General features: G+C 35.5%; 1 protein-coding gene across 8 annotated transcripts in view; it reads left to right on the top strand.

Annotated features, from left to right (window-relative positions):
* Positions 1-21,710, top strand: part of RNF38 (ring finger protein 38) — a 112,849-nt gene that overhangs the window by 60,501 nt on the left and 30,638 nt on the right. For 4 of the 8 annotated variants that reach the window (XM_031450038.2, XM_031450035.2, XM_031450032.2 and 1 more), the window contains one exon: positions 19,302-19,495. In XM_031450038.2, coding sequence (XP_031305898.1) covers positions 19,389-19,495 — 107 coding nt within the window. In that variant the 5' untranslated portion in view covers positions 19,302-19,388. Of the gene's footprint in view, positions 1-7,458; positions 7,609-19,301; positions 19,496-21,710 lie in introns of all 8 variants that reach the window. The other 4 variants (XM_031450036.2, XM_064490314.1, XM_031450034.2 and 1 more) reach the window with 2 other exon arrangements.

Genomic DNA, 21,710 nt, shown 5'->3' with positions numbered 1-21,710 from the left:
AGAGTTTTCAAATTATTGAAGGCAAAAGAGAATAAAGTTTTCGTTTCCGTATGTAGGACTTGTAAGGGACCTTACTTTTTTTTCTGCTGTAAAAATGATGTATCCTGTTATTCGGTAAAAGTTGGGTATGCTCATTCTTCCACCGTAAATAGAAATGAATACTGTAAAAGTGAACTGCCTTTTCTGCTTTCTTAGGCGCACTTAAAACAGGAAAATTTAAGTGTATGACACTCATGCACAGTCGTTTTGTACCTCAGAATTGCAAGCGTTATAGGATTCTGTTTGGCCTTGATTGAAAATTCCATTAAATAGCTAGCAACCAAGGTAATTAGGCTTAAATTAAAAAAAAAAGGAAGAAAGGAAAAAAAAAAAAACACCTTCCCTCAGTTTTTAAGAAATCAGAGCTTAATAAGGATCTGGGGACAGTTGGAAGAAATTGGACTTTTGTAGAAGTACCAGTACAAGACCAAGTGTTGATGTGAGATCAGTTGCAGTGCAGCTGGCATGAACTTGTGATAAGTAGATGAAATTACTTAGTGGATTTTTAAGTGGTTATTGTGTCACTTCATGTAATCCTTTCTCCAGGTCTTGCTGGCTCATAAATTCATTAGCACAATATATTTCACTTTTCGAATACCCATTATTAAATGTATTCATTATAGGGGTTCAATTTTAAGTTGATATATGTAATTTTCTGTAAGGCTTGTTTCTAAGGGGCTTGGTGGCCTTTTGAGGCTATAGTTACATAAATTTTGCCACAAACTAGCCATGTGGGCCTCAGGTTCTCATCTATAAAGTATGAGAGTTAGATTTAAATGAACTCTCTGGCCCCTCCACTTGTAATATCTTCTGTGACTCTGGAAGGTAGTTTGTTTCTGTACTTGAGATTTATATTCCCATGTTGTTTTTATAGTGAGACTGAGTTGGAAGTTAATTTTGAGAATTTTTTGTACTAGAGCAACCTGATTTTTGAGGAGGGGTGGACAGGGGATGGCATAGTTAGACATAACTGGATATATTAGCATTATAATGTGCAGCGTAGGTCTATTGTGACTCTGCCAACTGCTTTGGGTGAGGCTTTTAGTTACTTTCCCAGACTCTTTTCATTTGTGCTTTTTCACTTTTTCCCCCTCTGAGCCTGGGGGTTAGGAAGTATGAGTGAGAAATCCTTAGATAAAAATCTCTGAAATGATTGATCAGTATAGAAAGATTATTGGTCAAGATTATCTTTGCCTTCTACTTCCAGTCTATTCCATCTATTTCTCTGTGCTGCCCCACTTTTGTTTAGGCCTCCACCATTTTGTAATTCATTTTGCTGGAATGGTAGTTCTTGGTTAGTCTTGTGATTGTTGTGTAATGTCTGGGTCTACTTACTAGTTTTTTGATTGTACTTAGCACATATGTCAGACATCCATTTTCATATCGGTTCTACTTTGGTTAAATCATAGTTTGCTGTATTTTTCTCTGGGCAGAGCATACAGATTGTAAAAACACATTTGAGCTTTTAATTCTAATCTAGTTCATTTTTTCAGCAAGTGTTAAATTCTTAATAGGACATAGTTTATGTGGAGATCAAGCAAGTACTTGAACTCTGTATAGTAAATTAACAAGTGAGAAATTTGAGCAGTTAGAGAGGGGCCATGTACATAGTCTTATTTTTTCCCCAACTCTTCTATCATCTTGTGTTCCTTTTTTAAGGATCTGAACACCTTACCTTCTCCCCTCTGGCTATGTTAGTGGGCCCTATTGTCTTCATTTAGTTCTACTGAATTGCCTGTCACTAGGCTGAATCTCTTTGAGGGCAAGAAATATTTCTTTTTGTGTTTACAGTATCTAGCACATGATAGACATGCAATAAATAGGAATTAATTATGACTTATTTAATACGAATCGTAAAGAGCTCAGTCACACTTCATCTTATCCAATGTATGTGTTTGTGTAGAAATTGTTTTTTATTGATTTGGACTGTTCATGGGCTAGATATTTGCCAAATCCATGTAATTCTTAGAGATAATTCCTGAAGAGATACATTAGAGCAGTCTACTGAGAGGCTACCAGCCTAAGTAAAATGATTTTAGACACAATTCCTTGAGAGGAGAATAATCTTTGTGCAGGGAAATCTGTATTGTGGAAGTGAAGGAAAGAAAACTTTGTTAAAAGGATGTGTAACCCTTATTTTTCCTAACCCTTACGGTACCCTGCTCAAAATATGTAATGGTTAGACCTTCGTTGCATGTACCTCCCTTGCCCCTCGTTCCCTTTAATTTGTGGTACTGTGGTGTGCGGTAGGCAGAGAGTGGAGCCTTTCAGCTATTTTCATCAACCCTGGTTCTGCTCTGCTCCCAGAAAGACATGGGCTCAGTTTCTTGTTTGCTTTAACTCAAGAGTGGGAATAGTAGTTTATTTTTAAAAATGCTTGTCTCAGTGCTGGGCAGTAATAATCCTCCCCAGGTAAGTAGTACTCATTCTTGAATGGTTTAATGACTGCATAATAGTCCGCTGAGCATACATACCGTAATCTTGCTTACCAAATAATTACTTGTTCAATGTTTAGGTTACTTCTAGTTCCCTTTTAAATTGTGGCTCTGATGTGATGACCATGTTTGTGTATGTGGCTTTTCTCATATTTTGGAATATAGTCTGAGAATTTATCAGATAAAAGATCACTGATTCAAACTGTTAAGTTGTTAATAAAATCTGCCTGATTACTTTCCAGGAGATTAACATTTGCCATCATGGAAGCAGTGAGAATATTTGGATTTTTAGATAATTTGAATTTGACCAGTTGATTTTGTAGGTACCCAGACTTGGACCTAGAGGAGAAAGGGACTTTTTGGACTCAACACCAAGCCCCTGACTCATCATCTTTTGTTTTGTTTTTTTCTCTTCTGATAGGTTATGATTTGAGTACCTGTGAGCAGTTGGTATGCAACTAATAACAGTGAACAGTTTTTTTTTCCTGGAGAGTAGTGTGTCCATTTTGGGGAAGGCTGTTCCACCTTCTGAGCAATTTGTTTTGTAGAAAGTACATTATTTAATACTAGCCAGAGGTCATATACCTGTACGTTCTGTACTTCACTTTTATGAGAAAAAATGCAAATGATTGAGGAAGGCAGTGGTCATCAGAAGCAATTTTGGAGGAAGCAAGTTCTGGGACAGTATCTGGACCTAAGTCCCATGTTATTTTTAGCACAATAACTGGTAATACTGCATTCTCCAAGACAGAGGTTAAATTGTTGATTACATTATGGTTGCCAAGACTGGGAAAGGCCACATTAACCAAAAGATGTCCTTAAAATAGAAATGTGTTGGTACTTAAAAGGTTAAACTGTTTTCTATAATTTTAGTCTGGTGAAATGGGGAACAGTTTTGCTGGGTGAATTAGTCATAGTTATATGTAAATAAACATTAAAAATGAGAAGTGTGGGGAGTTGCAGATTTAATTCCATCTCAGGGATGTTTTCATGGCAGGGCTTTTGAAACAGGTTGCATCTTGAGAGACTGCTGAAGTTACCATGTCTTTGTAATGCTCACCAGTTGGTAGGTTAGGGGAAAATAGAATTGTGTATCGATTTTCAGATATAGTATAACCTCAGTAATTTTAACGAAGGAGCAGTTAGGGAAGTTTATGTCAGAAACAACTTAGAAAGAAACATTTATTTTCAAATACTTAAAATAGCTTTAAATAGGCCTTGAGGAATAGTTGTTAATTACTAATACAACTAAATTATAAAGAAGGGTGTTACTTTAAAGTTTTTTCAACTACATGGTGTTTGAGTTGAGTCTGAAGCTTAGAGCCAGATAGACTTGGCTTCATATTATGGCTCTGGTATTTATGAGATAATTCACTTTAAACAAGTCACTTAACCCTAACTTACAATATGTGAAGATCAGAAAACCTCGTTCTGTTCCTGGCATGAAATTAACTATTACCAGATTGAGGTTTTTAAAAATGCTGTATTGAATGGGGAGGGCATAGCTTAGTGGAAGAGTGCGTGCCTAGCATGCACAAGGTCCTGGGTTCAATCCCTGGAACCTCCATTTAAAAATAAATAAAAATAAATAAACCTAATTACCTCCCCCCCAAAACAAAACAAAAATTTTTTAAATGCTGTATTACTTAATTTATATCTTCATAATCAAATTAATACAGCTAAAATTCTGGAGAAGAAATTTTCCTTGAGTATGGTACAACAGTTTTTATTTTATCATATACGTTTATGTTGTGTTAGTTTTCTGTTGTGTGTAACAAATTACCACAAATATAGTAGCTTAAAATACAAACCTACTATCTTACAGTTTCCATGGATTGAAGTCCCGGTATAGGTTAGGGCCTTGTTTGGCTGGAGCTGTGATTTCATCAGAGACTTGATGTCCTCTTCCAAGCTTACTGGTGGTTGTTACAATGTGGTTGTGATTGTAGGACTGAGGTCCCCCATTTTCTTGATACCACTCTCAACTCTTAGAGGGTGCCTTCAGATCTCTATCACATGGCCCCCTTCATATGCCTTCTCACAGCATAGCAGCTTAGTCTGCGGGGTTGACAGGAGAATCTCTTTAAGAAGGGCTCAGCTTCTCTTTTGAGAGCTTTCTCTGATTATGTCAAGCCATAATCTCCCCCTTTGATTAACTGAAAATTAACTGACTTAGAATCTTAATTATAGCTGAAAATCCCTTCACCTCTGTGAAGGGGTTTATAAATTTAGGTCATATAATTTAACCTAATCATGGGAATGAAATTCACCATATTTACAGTCCTACCCACACACCAAGGAGGGATGGATTATACAGGAGATGTACACCAGAGGTGGGAATTCCTTCTTCCCTTCTCTCCTTCTCTCGCCCCCCCCCACTCCCACTCAGTGTATGATTTTATTTTATCCAGTGGGGGCACTTGGTTTTGATCAAACTTATCTATCATTTTGTCCTGAATCTATAGTAACTACAGAATTTGAATGTAGCTTTTCTCCATTGTATTGTTTGTCCTCCCTTTTTATGAACAAAGTGGAGGTCTGACCAATGGAAATTGATGTGGGTAGGAGAGGAATATGCCTGAAAATTATTAACTTGTGGTCACAAGGGTCAGATTTTGCCAGTTTTTTACTTGTGTATTTCTGAAATCTGTTTTCTCAGCCAGCTACTTGTACTAGCAGTTTGTAAGAGGGCTACTCACAGACTGCTTTAGTTTGGTAGTTGGAAGGTAGATGGCCTTATTAAAACACTCTTTAGAGATACTGTGCAAATTATAAGCATGAGAAAATTGCAGAATATGAAACCTACATAAAGGAATAGACTATTTTGAGAAAGGAGGGAATTGCTTTAAAGTGGTAAAAGTACTCCTTAGATTTGAGTAAGGAGTCAGGAATGTGAAATGTACTTGTTCCTATGAAATATTTTCTTACTCTTGTCGTCAGGTAAACCCAAGGCTCCTACCTCTATTCTAATTTTTGTCTGTATTATGATGTTTATTCATTTAATATTTTTATTGAAGTATTTTTTATTTAATAATTTTATTGAAGTCAGTTTACAATGTGTCAATTTCTGATGTACAGCACAATACTTCAGTCATATAGGAACATACATATATTCATTTTCATATTCTCTTTCACCATAAGTTACTACAAGATACTGAATATAGTTCCCTATGCTATAGAGTATAAACTTGTTGTTTCTCTATTTTTTTTATATATTAGTTAATATCTACAAATCTCGAACTCCCAATTTATCCCTTCTCCTTCTTCCCCCGCTGGTAACCATGTTTGTTTTCTGTGTCTGTGAGTCTGTTTATTTATTTTTTTTAAATAAATTTGTCTTTTTTTTTTTTTTTTTAAGATTCCACATGTAAGTGATATCATACGATATTTTTCTTTCTCTTTCTCGCTTACTTCACTTAGAATGACATTCTCTACGTTGTATTATGGCATTTAAGACATTATTCTATAGTTGGCTGCTTGTATATTTTTTTTTTTTTAACTAGAATAAGCTCCTTGAGGGCAAGATCCATGTTTTATTTCTTTTTCTAACATAACTGTTTGCTTACAGGAGGCAGTCAGTAAATATCCCTTGATTCAGCCATTCATACTTCATAGTGGTAAAGGAATGAGCACATTCCTGTTTGTTGTACAGAGATAAGCTTTAGTTCCTGTCCAAAACATTTTGTGGAGCAGTGCTAATGAAATCTAAAGTTACTGCCCTCAGGTGTTTTGCTTTTAATCCTCAGAAGGTCTCTGGAAGTAATTTTACTCTTAGCAACAGGCCTGGTTATCTCTTTACCAGGTTCATAGCAAACCAGAAGCAAAAATTTGTGAGAGGACTAAGGAAGATTGTTATAGCAGGATTATTCATAAAATTAGCATGCCACTTGATGATCTGTCTCTGCCTTCCTCTCTGGCAACTTCCTAACTACCAGCTATGCTGAACATTTTGCAGTTTCTTGACTATACTGCTGTTTCTTACCAGTTACCTCTCCATAGCACCAGTGTGGACCATTATCACAGAAAGATGATACGTTTTATATTGTATGGTGATTTGCTCTTGTTTCATTTTTTATAGCATATACTTCTTGAAGGTAGGAGACCATGACTATATTTTTGGTTTAGTGCTTGGCACAGAATAGACGCTTATGTGTAAAGAAATGAATGAGGCCATGAAAGTAAAAACAAGACTTCCTTAAAGCACATAGTCTTTAGTGTAGGGACAAGCAGGTCCACAGACCTTATCCTCAAGGGCAGTTCACTCCACAGCACAGTAGAATAGGTGATATTCTTGATACCTGAGATTTAAAATGTTACAGATTAAGTATACATATAAGTTTAAGGAGATGAACTCAAAATCTAGTCACACATTTAAAACATGCCGTTGTTTACTTTTGAGCTTATGATCTTTTTTAATTCCTTAGGAAAGTTGCTAGGTTTGTATTGACTATAGCTGAGATCTCCAGAGTCAAATTCTTGTTTTTTATACCTATGGTCACTGTGGAAATTTTGCCACAGATGTTCTGAAATCTCTTCCTCTTCCCTTCCATGGTCATTGAAAGTTTGATTAAAAAATAGAATGAGAAAAAATTAATCATAGTCCAGGTTGACACAATCTTTCCCTACTTAAGTGATTTTACCTCAGGTTTTCTTAACATGAAGTCTTATCTGTCGTTTAGGATTTCCAAATAATGCCAGCAGAAAAGATAGTAATAGATACTGTATGGGAAATATAGGAAGGACTTTGCATTCTTGAGCAATGCTGTTTTGTCTTTAAAATTTTTTTTTTGTCAGATCCATTGCCAGAGGCAACCTTTGTCATCCTTATATTTGTTTTGATGTTTAAGATTAATATTTTCTTTCCAGTCTCTGCTAACAAAATCATCAAATACCTAGAAAATCCTGACTGTCCTTCATAGGCATGATTCTCCACATTGGTGCAGCTAGCCATGAACTATCCTTTTCTTCTCCCTCTTTTTCCCAGATATCTCCCGGGGCCAATTCAGCACCTCTACCTGGCCATCCTAACAAGGTGATTTGTGAAAGGGTGAGACTTCAGAGCCTGTTCCCTCTCCTCCCAAGTGATCAGAACACTACCGTTCAAGAGGATGCTCACTTCAAAGCTTTCTTCCAGGTTCTTATATGTTTACCCTTTCCCTTCATAGGGCTGAAAGTCACAAGATACATTCTAGGTTGTTTCTAGGAAGACAAAACATTCTCAGTATCTTCTTCTTGCTTTTTATTGTATGTGGGAATGAGTATTCTTCTTAGAGGACCTCTTTAACATAGCTTTTTCAGCCAGCTTTTCTGAACAATGTTTATCTTCCCTTGAGATGCTGTTATTATTTGACCACTTAATGTTCCTTGTTTTTGATCTTTTGGTCTTAATCGCTTGTCTTAATAGGTGAAATTCTGTACAAAAGCAGCTGATATTACAAAATATGTGAAACTGTGTAGGGAAGGAAAAATGGAAGCATGTAAGATACTTTCAAAAGCCATTACTACTTATTTGCTTAGCATCCAGAGTTTGATAGTAATGCATATTTCAAAGAGAAAACATGGTTACTTGCCTTCTATAACTTTTAACACCTGTGGGTAAAGTGTGTTTAAAAATTTTGTTACATATGAAATGAAAACAGAGTGAGGTATGAATGGACTGAAGCTGTCATTAGGTTATTAAAAGATTACTAGGATGTATTCACATAAACATTGGCTGCTATGTTTGTAATCCATTACTCCTAGGAAGCGTGTTTTGGTAATGGAAATCATTATTACCACAAAGGAAACAGTTCCCAAATTGCTTATGGATGCTACGGTTGGGGGCCAAGTTATGTATTGTATATGTGTGTATAAACCTGAGGTAGTTGAGAGTTGCTAATCAAAGCTAGGACTTTTGGATAGAGCCAGCTCATTTTTTGTTTGTGTGGGAGTGACAGGCTGGGGCCTGGGACTAGCTCTGAAAGAGAAATGCTTAATGACACATTAAATTGGAGATGTAGAATTTCTGAGGATAGCTATGCAGGTGATACAGGGCTCTTCAATCTGATATTCCTCGTAGGAATTTGTTCCAGGTTCTCTGCTTTGCATGTATTCTCTCCTTCTGTTTTTAACCCTCATAATAAACTAGTCATGGATGGTTTTCTAGATAAAGAAAGGCTCAGAGATTCTCACAGAGATGCCCAATTACATATCTAGTTTAAATTAGCAGAACAGACTCAGATCCAACTTTTGCTATTTCTTCTCTACTGTGTCATATCATACCACCTTTGGATGTCAACAGGTATTTCCGTAAACACAATTCAGTGTGTGTTAAGAGACATCATTGTCTGTATTGAATGGAATGGCATATTGACTGCTATTTTGGATACAGCATTAGCTTGTAATTGCTTGATCTTTATTAGTAGACCAATATAGCTAAGGAAGAAATTGACTTGGTACCTTCACTACTGCCACCAACAAACAGTTATTTGACACTTTCTGTGTTCTCCAACCTTCCTTTGAGTCTTCAGGCATTAACTTAACATTAACTTTAAACTCAGAGAGTAGCTGCCAAATGCAATAGATTTAAACTCATGTTTTGAAAATAAAACCAAAAAGTTAGAGCCAGTTCCATTTGGGTGTTGCAGAAAGGTGAGAGGTATTATTGTTAAGGTTTTTTTGTGTGGGGGGGGTAGTTAGGGGATTGAACCCAGGACCTCCTGCTTGCTAATAAGCATGTGCTCTCCCACTTGAGCTATACCCTCCCCCTGTTAAGTTTTTATTTATAGTCCTTATTTAACTTAAATCTTAACTTTTCTGTAACTATAGAACAAGGCCCACAGTGTACTTTGCTCCTAAGAGAGACTGGAAATTTTCTCTGTCCACTTACTGCCCTACCATTGTTCTGCATGAAGCAAAGTACAACCTTCTCACATCCCTTTTGAGTTAGTAGGATACCTTCAACTAATTCTTACATGAAAATGGGTGTGATTTCTCAGTTTCAGTTATGCTTCACTTCCTTAAAAAACTTCGTTGCCATGTGAAAAGCAGAACCTACTCAGCCATCTCCTATCCTCAGAAAGTTATTCCCTTAACGCTTTGTGTTTTCTTAGCTCTTGGCTTTCCCCCACGTTCCTTCCTTCCCAGAGCTTTCTACTTTTCTTTCCCTTTGAAGCCCTCCATCTATTCTAAATAGACTCACCTACTTCCATTTTTTTCTTAAAGCACCCTCTTTACTTCATATTTTAGCTGAAACTAGTCTCTTTTCTGAGAACATTTTCCCTGCAAGCAACCTTCTTTAGGGATAAAGAAATTACTGAGTTTTTCCTACTTTGAGCATGCAATTGGGTATGTGGCTAGTAAGTAGGATGGTCATAGAGGAGAAGGAAAGTGTTGAAACTTCCTTGGATCCTTGTTTCTAACCACCAGTCTTCTTTGAACAAAAAACTTATATTTGTTTTTTTGTTGTTGTTGTTCCTTTTTGTCATTCATTTCCACTACTTAACAATTTTGTATCACTATCCTTGTTTATTTAAGTCTTTTACACTTTGCTCCTTTTTTACTTGCTTGTTTTTCTAGTCAAAATCTTTCAAATTTTGCATGCTTTTTTACTTTTTAAAATTATGAAATATTTCATATATTCAAGTTATAAAATATAAAGAAAACACATGTATAATTTTTAAAAACCCACCATCCAGTTTAAAAAATAGCTGTTACCAATGTTTTTGAAGCTTCTGTATTACTTCCAGGTACTGTACCTTGGGAAAACCTCTGCTGAATTTTGTGTTTAGCATCCCTTTGCTTTTCTGTATGGTTTTTCCACAGAGTATCCCTCAGTACTGTACTGTTTAGTTTCTGAACTTAATGTAAATTGTATCATACCTTGTATATTTTTGTCATATTGAGATTCATATTGATGCATGTGGCTGTTTACTGTAGCTTGATTTTCCTGCTTTTAGTATTCCATTTATGTAGATGTACTACTGTAGTTTATCCCTTCTCTTTTTGATGGACATTTGAGAATTTTTTAGTTTTATATTAGTATTACAAGCAGTGCTGCCATGAATATTCTTGTATGTTTCTTGGTGTACATGTGGTTGGTATTTTAATGTTTCTGTAAAAATGATGGCTTTGTGTACTTACTGCTCTGGATTTTTTGTTTCTTGTTTTTTGTTTTTTTCTGGAAGAGGTATAGGTATAGGCATATTTGCATCTCCAAAAATAAGCCTATATTTAAAATTAGGATTGAAGTGCCTCCTATAATTTTTTTAAATTAAAATTAACGTCTAGTTAACGTACAGTCAAATTCACCCTTTCTGTGTACCTGTCTGTGTTTTTGACAATACAGACAGAGTGGAACCACTGCAATCAAGATATAGGACAGTTTCATCAGCATCCCCAAATTCCCTCACGTCTCCTTGCTATCAATTTTAAAATTAGCAGTTTCTGTACTACCAACCAATTCAGTGATTGTGATTAAAGATAGTATGGTTTCATGAAAACCTCAGGTACATTGTAGGGAACTTGAATTTCATATGTGGCACAACCCTTGATTTGCGGGGTAGGGGGTGCATGTGCGCACACGTCTTAATGACAACTGTGATGCTTTATTTTGTACACGTACTAAAATAAATTAGGTGATTGAATTTTTCATGACTTAAACATGTAAAGAAATATACTAGATTTCTGAAAGAGAATACTAATTACTGTAAAAGTATCTTCTCCAGCAAATTTATAGACTTAATAAAAATATTAGCCAAAAATATTGGAAATTTTTTACTTCAGAACTTTACTTTTACCCTTAAATAAAGAAGGTTATCAAAGGAAAGACAGGGACAAAAGCTTTTCCAAAAATTGTCATAGAGGGAAATAATGCCATAATGATACTAAATTATATTATAAGGAAATAGTTCCATGTCAGTGAATTCCATCGTGTTAAATACAGTGGATGTTTTTCAGCTCTCATTCTACATGACCTCTTGGTTGAATCCTTGAAACTCCATTACACTGGCTTTCACTACGATACTCCATTCTCCTCTTATCAGCTACTCAGCATAAACTGTTGGAGCTTCTTAAGATTCAAAAGGACCTCCTTTGCACTGCAAAAACTATTGTGAACAATTTTGTCCATGCCTGCAACTTCATTGACCTACCATCTATCTGTATACCAAAACTAAATTTGTATTTCTAGACTGAGCTTCAGCTGTCTGCAGAACAATTCCACGTGGGTAGTTCAGAGGGATCCCCTGATTTTGAGTTGGTTCTCAATACCTTTTTTTTTCCATTGGTTTCATGTTTATGCTTCAGATTATTTTATTGATATATGTTTACAATACAATATGTAAAAACATTACAATTACAGCATCAAGATAAATCTTTTTTGCAAACCAATGTTTTATGTGATTAAAAATTAAGAAAAATCTTGGACTTAAGGTTGCTAGTGTTATTCAGAAATTAGCCATACAGGCCTACCTAAATTCAGCAAGTTATGGCCAAGGATATAGTAACATAGTATTTTCATATAATATTTCATCCTATTCATTATAATGGGATTGCAGTGTATTATACCACTAGAGTCCCTGTCCGAGCACTCACTGTACATAAAACTGTTCTTTGGCTTTTTTGAAAAGACAATCTTGGACCATATCAGAAAGAAAAGTTCTAATTTTTTTTTTAATGCATGCTATGGTGATTCTTTAAAATAGAACATTCAAAGCCTCTTTTCCTTCCTATATCTACAAGTGAAAAACGTCCCAGGAGGATATACTGTTAGTCTGGTTATGAGGTTGGATTTTATTCTGAAATCTTTTGAGCTGAGGACTATCAGAGCTGTCTGCACATCAGAAAATTAAACTCTTGTGTGAATTACATAAAACAGGACTATATATGTTGTGTAGTTCAAAGGCAGTACAGTCACTGAATTGTCTTTGGTACATCTTCACTAGTAGGGACACATTTTACATAAATCTGAATATAGTTTAGTGGGTGGGGGTATAGCTCAGTGGTAGAGCACATGTTTAGCATGCACGAGGTCCTGGGTTCAATCCCCAGCACCTCCCCCCATTTAAAAAAAAACAACTGAATACAGTTTAAACAAAGACCAGTTTCTGGAGAATTAAATGAGAAAATGTATAGAGACCATTTTGTAAATTGTGTAATTTAAATATAAAATTGTTAATTTCCTGCTTTCCCCTGCTTATATCCTTCCTTTGGAAACAAAAAAGGACTTACCTTGTTGGTAATTCTTTCTTTTACTAAATTAAAAAATTTTTTTTATTGTATAGTTGTTATACAATATTATATAACTTACACATGTACAACATAGTGATTCACAGTTTTTAAAGGTTATACTCCATTTATAGTTATTATAAAATACTGGCTATAGTCCTCATGTTGTACAATCTATCCTTGTAGCTTATACCTAATAATGGTTTGTACCTCATAATCCCCAACCCCTATGCTGCCCCTCCCCTTCCCTCTCCCCACTGGTAACCACAGTTTGTTCTCTATATCTGTGAGTCTCCTTCTTTTTTGTTATATTAGCTAGTTTGCTGTACTTTTTAGATTCCACATTTAAGTGGTATAATACAGAATTTGTCTTTCTCTTTGACTTACTGCATTAGCATAATACCTTCCATGTCCATCCATGTTGCCTCAAATGGCAAAATTTTGTTCTTTTTTATGCCCGAGTATTTCGTTTTGTGTGTGTGTGTGTGTGTGTCTCTATATATATACACACATACACACACATCATCTTTATCCATTCATCTGTTGATGGACACTTAGGTTACTTTCATATCTTGGCAGTTGTAGATGGTAATTCTTCATTAGCAAGTTGCTTTATGTAGAATGTCTTAATTTTCTAAGTGTTTTCACATCTATTATTTTAAATGAATTGAATTCAGTGAGTTTTCTCTCCTGGGCCATTTAAATTTGAAGGTTGTGGAATGAGAAGTTTCATCTTTTGTCAAAGATAGTTCAGGCAAGTAGAGAGAGTCTGGGAGTTTTAAAGAGGATAGGGGACTCTTAAATCAAGCTATGCTTATTTATTTGTAAATCTGAGATGAATGGTAGTGCTGAATAAGTGGAGGAAGGACCTGGTTTTTGGAGATTTTACCTCCCCTACTCTAGTTGCCCCCTTGCTCCTTTGAGATTGAAGTCCTTGGGGGCTTACTTAGTGGTTGCTGAAGTCAGAGGCACATTTCAGTTACCAATTTTTATCTAGACCTTGGAACCTGTTTCAGTTTGGGGGAGAGTTTGCTTGGCACACCATGTCCCATTATCTTCAAGACTGCTGACTGAGGTATTTTTATCTATCTACCAATCCACACACAGACAGATACATATTATTTGTGTGTATGTATATACATGTATATGTGTATATATATGCACATATGTGCATTTTTTTTCTTTAGCATTTAATGATTTCTGTTTTTTGTTTGTTTGGAACCATGAAATGTTTTCTCACGTGTTCGCTTCTAATAATGATGTTTGGTTGTTAAGATTTGGTGTTAATAGAGGTGTAGTCCTGTACTTATTTTATCAGATGCTAAATGTTAAGTATAAATGCTAGCTTGCTTGTTTTCTTTTGTCCTTCCTCCCTTCCTTCCTTTATCCCTCTCTTCCCTCCCTTGATCTCTAAATCTGCACCTCTATTCTGTACTGTACTATCTCTACAGTATTCTGTACAGCTAGAGACAATATGTGAACCTGATTTGAATCAACATCTTATGAATTTAGGTTGTCACCATCTGGTGCTTTGTAAAGTCAGCCTACTGGCACAGGGTCAGCAAGGAGGGACGGAATCTTCTCTCCCTGAGATTTCAAAATGTGAAATTTTCTGTTGTGGTGAGTTTATCCTAGGGACTTTTCCTAAGAGGATCTCAGTATCTTCAGTGGTTCAGTTTTTCCCAAAGTGTAGTCTCAGACCAGCAGCAGCAGGTGTCGTGGGGGGTCATGTTAGAAAGCAAAATTCTTAGGTCCCAATCCAAACTGTCTGAATTAGAGACTGGAAAGTGGACCCAACAATCTGGTATTTCTGACACAGGCAAAAGTTTGAGAACTACTGGCCTAGGTATTGGAAGTATCCTTCCAGATTCTGCTTTGCATTTATTTCTGTCAAGAGTCCATGTGGTAACATAGTTCTGGATTAGTTTTTATATTAACTTCTAAGTTTAGAGGTTCATAGACAACACGAGTAGTGAAAAATTTAAACTCCAGTCTTGGTGTGAGGAGCTGACCTGTGGTTTGAAATCTCAGGGAAATGATCCCTCCTCCAGTTCTCAGTCCATACAGAGTAGACTCTCTGTGCCAGTGGATGCCTTTTTCTAGTCCTCCCTTTTATTGAAAGCATAGTACTTGGAAATTTTAGCTTAATGCAGGGGTCTCAGTGGTAAGACCATATCTTCTTTCCCTTCTGGGAGCATCAAAAAACAAATCTATCTGTTTTTTAGTTTTCCTCTTTGTTTCTTGTCCTTGGTAATTTCTCTTTTTTTTCTGAATCCAGCAGTGCATTTAAAAATTATTTTTGTTGTATGTAAGCCATTATTTCTAGATATTTTATATTAGGGTTTTCACATTTAGTCCATGATTTTGTCACAAAAGTTTTCATAGTTACTTTATATCAAAGTTTGCAATACTTATGTTCTATTCTGTAACTATAACAGTGATCTTTCATGCCTTGTCCTATGTTGGTTATAATAATTGAAAACCAGTAAACATTCTTTTCTTCGTAGTGTTAGGAATATCTGTAAAGTCATTGCAGGACCAAGTAGCATGTTTGGTCCATGGATGAGGAGATATAATCGTCTCACTACTTGTAGAATGCTTTAGGTGACAAAATGACACGGATTTGCTTTTGTCTTTGTCCTCCACTCTGATTCCCTTGTATATTCCTTCCTTCCTTCCTTCCTTCCTTCCTTCCTTCCTTCCTTCCTTCCTTCCTTCCTTCCTTCCTTCCTTCCTTCCTCCTTCCCTTTTTCTTTTTCTGTTTTTTAATTGAAGTATAGTTGATTAACAATGTTGTGTTAGTTTCTGGTTTACACAGTGATTTCGTTTTATATATTTTTTTCATATTCTTTTCAATATAGGTTATAAGATACTGAATATAGCTCCCTGTGCTATAGAGTATGACTTTGTTGTTTACCTGTTTTATATATAGTAGTTAGTATCTGCAAATCCTGAACTCCCAACGTATCCCTCTCTACCCCCTTTTCCCCCTGGTAACCGTAAGTTTGTTTTCTATGTGAGTCTGTTTCTGTTTTGTAATTATTAATTAATTTATATCTCTCTGGTTTTTGTTTGTTTGTTTTAGATTCCATATATAAGTGATATCATACAGAATTTTGCTTTCTCCCCCTGGCTTACTTCACTTGATATGATAATCTCTGGGTCCATCCATGTTGCTGCAAATGGCAGTATTTCATTCTTTTTCATGGCTGAGCAGTATTCTGTTGTATATGTATACTACATCTTATTTATCCCCTCTCTGCTGATGGATGTTTATGTTGCTTCCATGTCTTGGCTACTGTAAATAGTGCTGCTGTGAACATTGGGGTGCATATAACTTTTTGAGTTTCCTCCGGATATGTCCTCAGGAGTGGGGTTATTGGATCAGAGAGTAAGTCTATTTTTAGTTTTTAAAGGAATCTCCATAGTGTTTTCCATAATGGCTGCACCAAACTACATTCCCCCCAACAGTTTAGAAGGGTTCCCTTTCTCCACACCCTCTCCAGCATTTATCATTTGTGGACTTTTTGATGATGGCTATTCTGACCAGTGTGAGGTGCTACCTCATTGTTGTTTTGATTTGCATTTCTCTGCTACTTAGCGATATTGAGCATCTTTTCATGTGTCTGTTGGCCATCTGAATGTCTTCTTTGGAGAAATGTTTGTTTAGGTCTTCTGCCCGTTTTTGGTTTGCATTGTTTGTTTTGTTACTGAGTTGTATAAGCTGTTTGTATATTTTGGAAGTTAATCCCTTATTAGTTGCATTACTTGCAAATATTTTAACCCATTCCATAATTTGGGAGGAAATTTTCGTTTAGAGTTTCCTTGCTGTGCAAAAGCTTATAAATTTAATTAGGTTGCATTTGTTTATTTTTGCTTTTATTTTGCTTTTTATTTTTATTTTGCATTTTGTTTCTATTGTCTTGGTAGACTGACCTAGAAGAACATTGCTATGCTTTGTATCAGAGAATGTTTTGCCTGTGTTCTCTTCTAGGTGGTTTATGGTGTCTTGTCTTACATGTTTAAGTGTTTAAGCCATTTTGAGTTTATTTTTGTTTATGATGTGAGGGAGTGTTCTAACTTCATTGATTTACATGCAGCTGTCCAGCTAATATTTCTCACAATAAAAGAGCCATGTACTTAAATTTTAATCATACTGTTCTCAGTTATACTATTTGAATCTACATTGTTTATATTGTTTGTATTTCTCTCAGTGTCCTCTGACTTCTAGTTCTAATTTGGAATGATTGCTTTTCAGACCTGCAGTGATGCCATCATCCTGGGATTTCTTTTCATTGCTCTTCTGGGTTACTTCTGTTTATTACATCATATGTATATCTCCTCAAGTGAAAGAGAGAACATGCACATACAGTCAATCAACTAAATTTTTTTGAATGGATATGTGAGAAGCAACTTTGAATCTGTGTACATCTGGCAAGTTCTTTGTTTTTGCCCCTATACTAGATTAATAGTTTGGCTGGAATATAAAACTCTAGGTTCAACATTATTTTCCCTCAGAGCGCTTGAGCATCTTTTGTTTTCTCTGGGAAGTCTAATGCTAATTTAATTCCTATTTCTTTGTAGATTACTCCCTGTTTCTTTTTCTGGAGATTATGAGGATTTTTTTTTTTTAGTTCCTTAAAGTATAAAATTGATAAGGAATATGATGAAACCATGTAGTAAACTAACTTTTTAAAATGTTTCCCTGTTTTTATCAAGTACGGTTTCCTACTACTTTGAGTGAAAAAGTACGACTTATTACCGTAGTACTGATGAATAGCTCACTTCCACTTAATTCCCTTCACTTTCTAGTCTTTGTCTCCTCTTATACACTGAGAACCTTTTTCCAACAACTCAGAGATGGGGAACTTTATCAGTTTTCTTTCTTTATCTCCACTCTTAAAAGCAACACATTTGTTGTAAAATAAGAATACGCTAACCTGTGACTTGAAAATCACTGAAAATATGTAAAGGTTGGTAGGCTAAGTTTTTTCTGGTCTTTTTTATGGATCTGTGGCAGTCTCCTCCATTTTGGGCAGTGTATTTGTAGAATTCAAGTTCCATATCTTAGCTTGCTTTAAGCTTTGCAGTATAGGATTATACATATGAAAGCTAGTGATTATGATTTGTCACTAACATTTTGTACTTAAAGAAAGTCAATGTTAGATAAATCTGTTTTACCAGATATGGAGATCACTTATTTCTAATGCTTATGTGCAGTTGATGTATGAGTTTGTCAAGTGTTAGTTGTTCTGCCATTTTGTTTTATTCAGAATATCTAAATTTCAGTGACTATTTTTTAAGTTTGAGGATTATCAGAACATAACTGATTTTCTTATTAAAATCAAGGGGTTAAAAGCAAGTATACTTTTAATAGCACCTAGATAAATCTAGGGAGAAAATAAGGTTAGTGTGGTGAGGAAAGTAACAAGAGCATTTGTATATGGTTCTGAAAACTATTTTCTATTTTAGTTGCAGTGACAGATTTGGATCATAATCTTAAATATAGAAGGAAAAGGATATGGTTTTTTGAATATGTCTGCTAAATAATCTAGAATGATCAGAAGTAAACATTCAGTAATTTAATTTATTCCTATCAGTTTAGTCAGTTTTGTTTTATATGCTTATATCTTAAAATCTAACATTGTATTATGTTGCCCCATATGTTCTTCAGCTAATATTAACATGTTTTTTTTTGCTAGCAGCAGGTGCCAATCAAAAGTGCTCAAATAATTAGAATTTGCAGGAGTAGACTGGAGATGGGAGAGGTTCTATTAGAAAACACATAGCCCTCATCAAGACTTATAGCTAATTTATAATTTTGGCAGTTTAGTGAGACTCGATTGGAAAATTGAGTTGTGTGGGGAATCCTGGAGAGTTAATAATTTAATTATGCTATCCTCACCAATTTTACAGCTAGTAAGCAATGCTGGGACCCTTGAAAACTTGAGACTGTGCCTCTGTATTAACAGGTGTAGGTTTTGAGTTATCCACTACTTACCTGATCAACCTGAAACTCTCTAAAATGTCTTTGCCAAAATGCTGTGATATTCTAGTTAAGAACTGATGTACTAGGTCAGCTGACTTTTTTTCTGTTTTATATAAATCTTAGTTTGTTCACATAACCTTTATTAATTAATAAATGTGACGTCCTTAAACAACAGGAATACGTAGGCAGACAGGTGTGATTTAGAATCAAATCAAGGGCTTATTTAAATTATACCCTCATGAATAGATCTCTCAGCTGAGACCTGATGCTTAAAAGAGTAACTATTAACTGATGGGAGAGCGTAGTAGAATTTCTCAGTCGAATTGAAGTTTTAGAGAGATGGTCAAATACCATACAATTGCTTATTGCCTTATTGTGTACCTTGTATTTGTTACCTGATGAATTTTATGATGAGTTTTAAGAAACAGTTAACTTTTCATTTGATACTGTTTGCTGTACATCTCCCTTTCACACTCCACCCCATTCTCCACATTTTTTAAAGGTAATTTAATTTGAGTTGATAGTGTATATTTTACCTCCTTTAGGGTAAACATAGACACTTATGCATTTAAACAGTAATGCAGAATTCTTAAAAGGTCTTATTCAGTTGACTGATCTTGTTGCATTGGCAGAGTGAAGATAGTCCAAGTCCCAAGAGACAGCGCCTCTCTCATTCAGTCTTTGATTATACATCAGCATCACCAGCTCCCTCACCACCAATGCGACCATGGGAGATGACATCAAATAGGCAGCCCCCTTCAGTTCGACCAAGCCAACATCACTTCTCAGGGGAACGATGCAACACACCTGCACGCAACAGAAGAAGGTTAGTTGGTTACAGTTACTTACTAAATTTTTGTTTATTGGTAGATATGTGAGGCTTTTTTTTGTTAACATCAGAAAGCATTCTTTCTTTAGGAGTTTTATAAACATACCAACACCTTTGTACTTGTACACACATGCACAAGCAACAACATCATAAGTTGTAGGCTTCTACACTAGATCATGAGAGTTTATTTAGCTTGTCAATGACAGAGGAAGAAATTGAAAGAGACTAAAGTGATTTACCTAAAATCAATCCATGCCATTATATAAGAATTAAGCCATCTTATGGTTTAAGACTTTGTGGGTAGCTTTCAATCCTGGTTAGAAAAATGCATTTTATAGTTTACAACTGTAAGGAAATATGGAAGTCTTAGAAACAAGCAGCCTCTTCTACTTCCTTCTTAGAAATGAATACCGTCTTCTCCACCCCATTCCTATTCCTTCTGTGTTCTCTAAGGCAACTGGGAGGTTTCTTATGAAATTGTGGAGCCTGTAATATGAAGAGAGAAGTTTAGTTTAACTTTCAGTCCTCTCTTCCTTATGAGACTTGGCCATTGCCTTTCCTTCCCAAGGGAATACATTTCCTGAAACTGCTTCCTCCTTAGTTGTTCCCTCAGATCATACCTTTCTTCTTCCAAGGAAATAGTGCCTCTGTGGAGTGAGAACATACTTACATGTTCAGGATGTTGATAATCTAAGAAATACTGATAATGTTGAGCTAGGAAGATGTTATGGACTGAATATTTGTGTCTCCTGGAAATCCATATATTGATGCCCTAACCCCAAGTGTGGATGTATTTGGAGATGGAGCCTCTAAGGAAGCAACTAGGATTGAATGAAATCCTAAGGATGAGGCCTTGATCCAAAAGGATTAGTGTCCTTGTAAGAGGAAACACCAGGAAGAGAGCTCTCATCAGAAACCAGCCTTGATTTTGGACATTGAGTCTCCAGATGTATGAGAAAATAAATTTTTATCATTTAAGCCACCCAGTCTATGTTATTTTGTTAGGGCAGCCCTAGTAAACTTATACTGAAGAGATCTTAAAACTCATCATTCATTGTTCCAAATGAAACAAGATAAACCTATTCCTGAGCTATATTCTATTGAGATGCCAAGACTTTTAAATTTCTGGTACATTATTACCTAATTATATGGAAATGTTTAATGTTATGCCAACTAGGTAAACTATTTAATAGCATTGAGGAAATATGGTTGATTGTTTCAAGGTGATAGCTGGAGCACCTGCTGTAATCTTTCCTATTATTTTATGATGAAATGTTCCATACATTTCAGGAGAACATGTACAACAAAAGGATTGTACCCAACACCTAGGTTACAATAGAACATCAGAAGTTTTCCTTCTCCTTTGTAGAGGATAAACCCTATTTATCATTTCCTTGATATGTATGTATTCTAAAACTATGAATGTATTCTAAAACAATATAATTCTAGTTTTTGCCTTTTTTAGTTCATTTAAGTGTATTCTTTGACTTTGTTTTTCTAAACAGTTCATTGTGGGTAAATCATTTATTTTTACTGTGTTATCTTTCATTATATTAATGTACCATAATTTATCCACCTACTGTTAGGTAATGGTTATGCCCAGTTTCTTACTATTATGAAAAGAGTGCTATTAGGAACCTTTATGTACACACCTCTTGGTGTACATGTATAACGTTTATTAGGATATAAGCCTAGGAGTACAACTGCTAGGTCATAGGAGATGCTCTGGACCAGAAAGAGAATGACAGAGGGTCTGTTTCTAGATGGTAATGGTAACTAGCTATGGGTTCCCAAATTGAAGAGAAGCATTGTGCCCTGCTCTCATTTGAACACAAAGGAGAGATAGGGAGCACTTACCTAGAAAACTAGCTGCAGGTTTACTGTGCCCAGCACTGTATGTTATTCCTTGCTCCATTCTTACTTTAATACTTTGTTATAGACTAGATAAAAGCTGCCAGATTTTCTACCAGAAGCAAGCTTTATAAGCAGATGCAGTATTCAGCAATAGTCTTGCATAATTTCAAATACAAAGATGAGTACACCAGGAAATTACCAAACATTTGAGGAAAGGTAAAAACATTTGAAGGGCACTAAAACTCAATAAAACAAAGAATTGAAGAAACAGTTAATAGGATAAACAAAATAGAATTTTAAAATAAGTGTAACATGAGAGAGATGCAAGAGGGGATTATTATATCCATAAAGTCAACTG

Source organism: Camelus dromedarius, chromosome 10 (genome assembly GCF_036321535.1).
Source record: "Camelus dromedarius isolate mCamDro1 chromosome 10, mCamDro1.pat, whole genome shotgun sequence".
Classification (NCBI taxonomy): Eukaryota; Metazoa; Chordata; class Mammalia; order Artiodactyla; family Camelidae; genus Camelus; species Camelus dromedarius.
The sequence above is the reverse complement of the archived record's forward strand: the minus strand, read 5'-3'. Positions and strand labels throughout refer to the sequence as shown.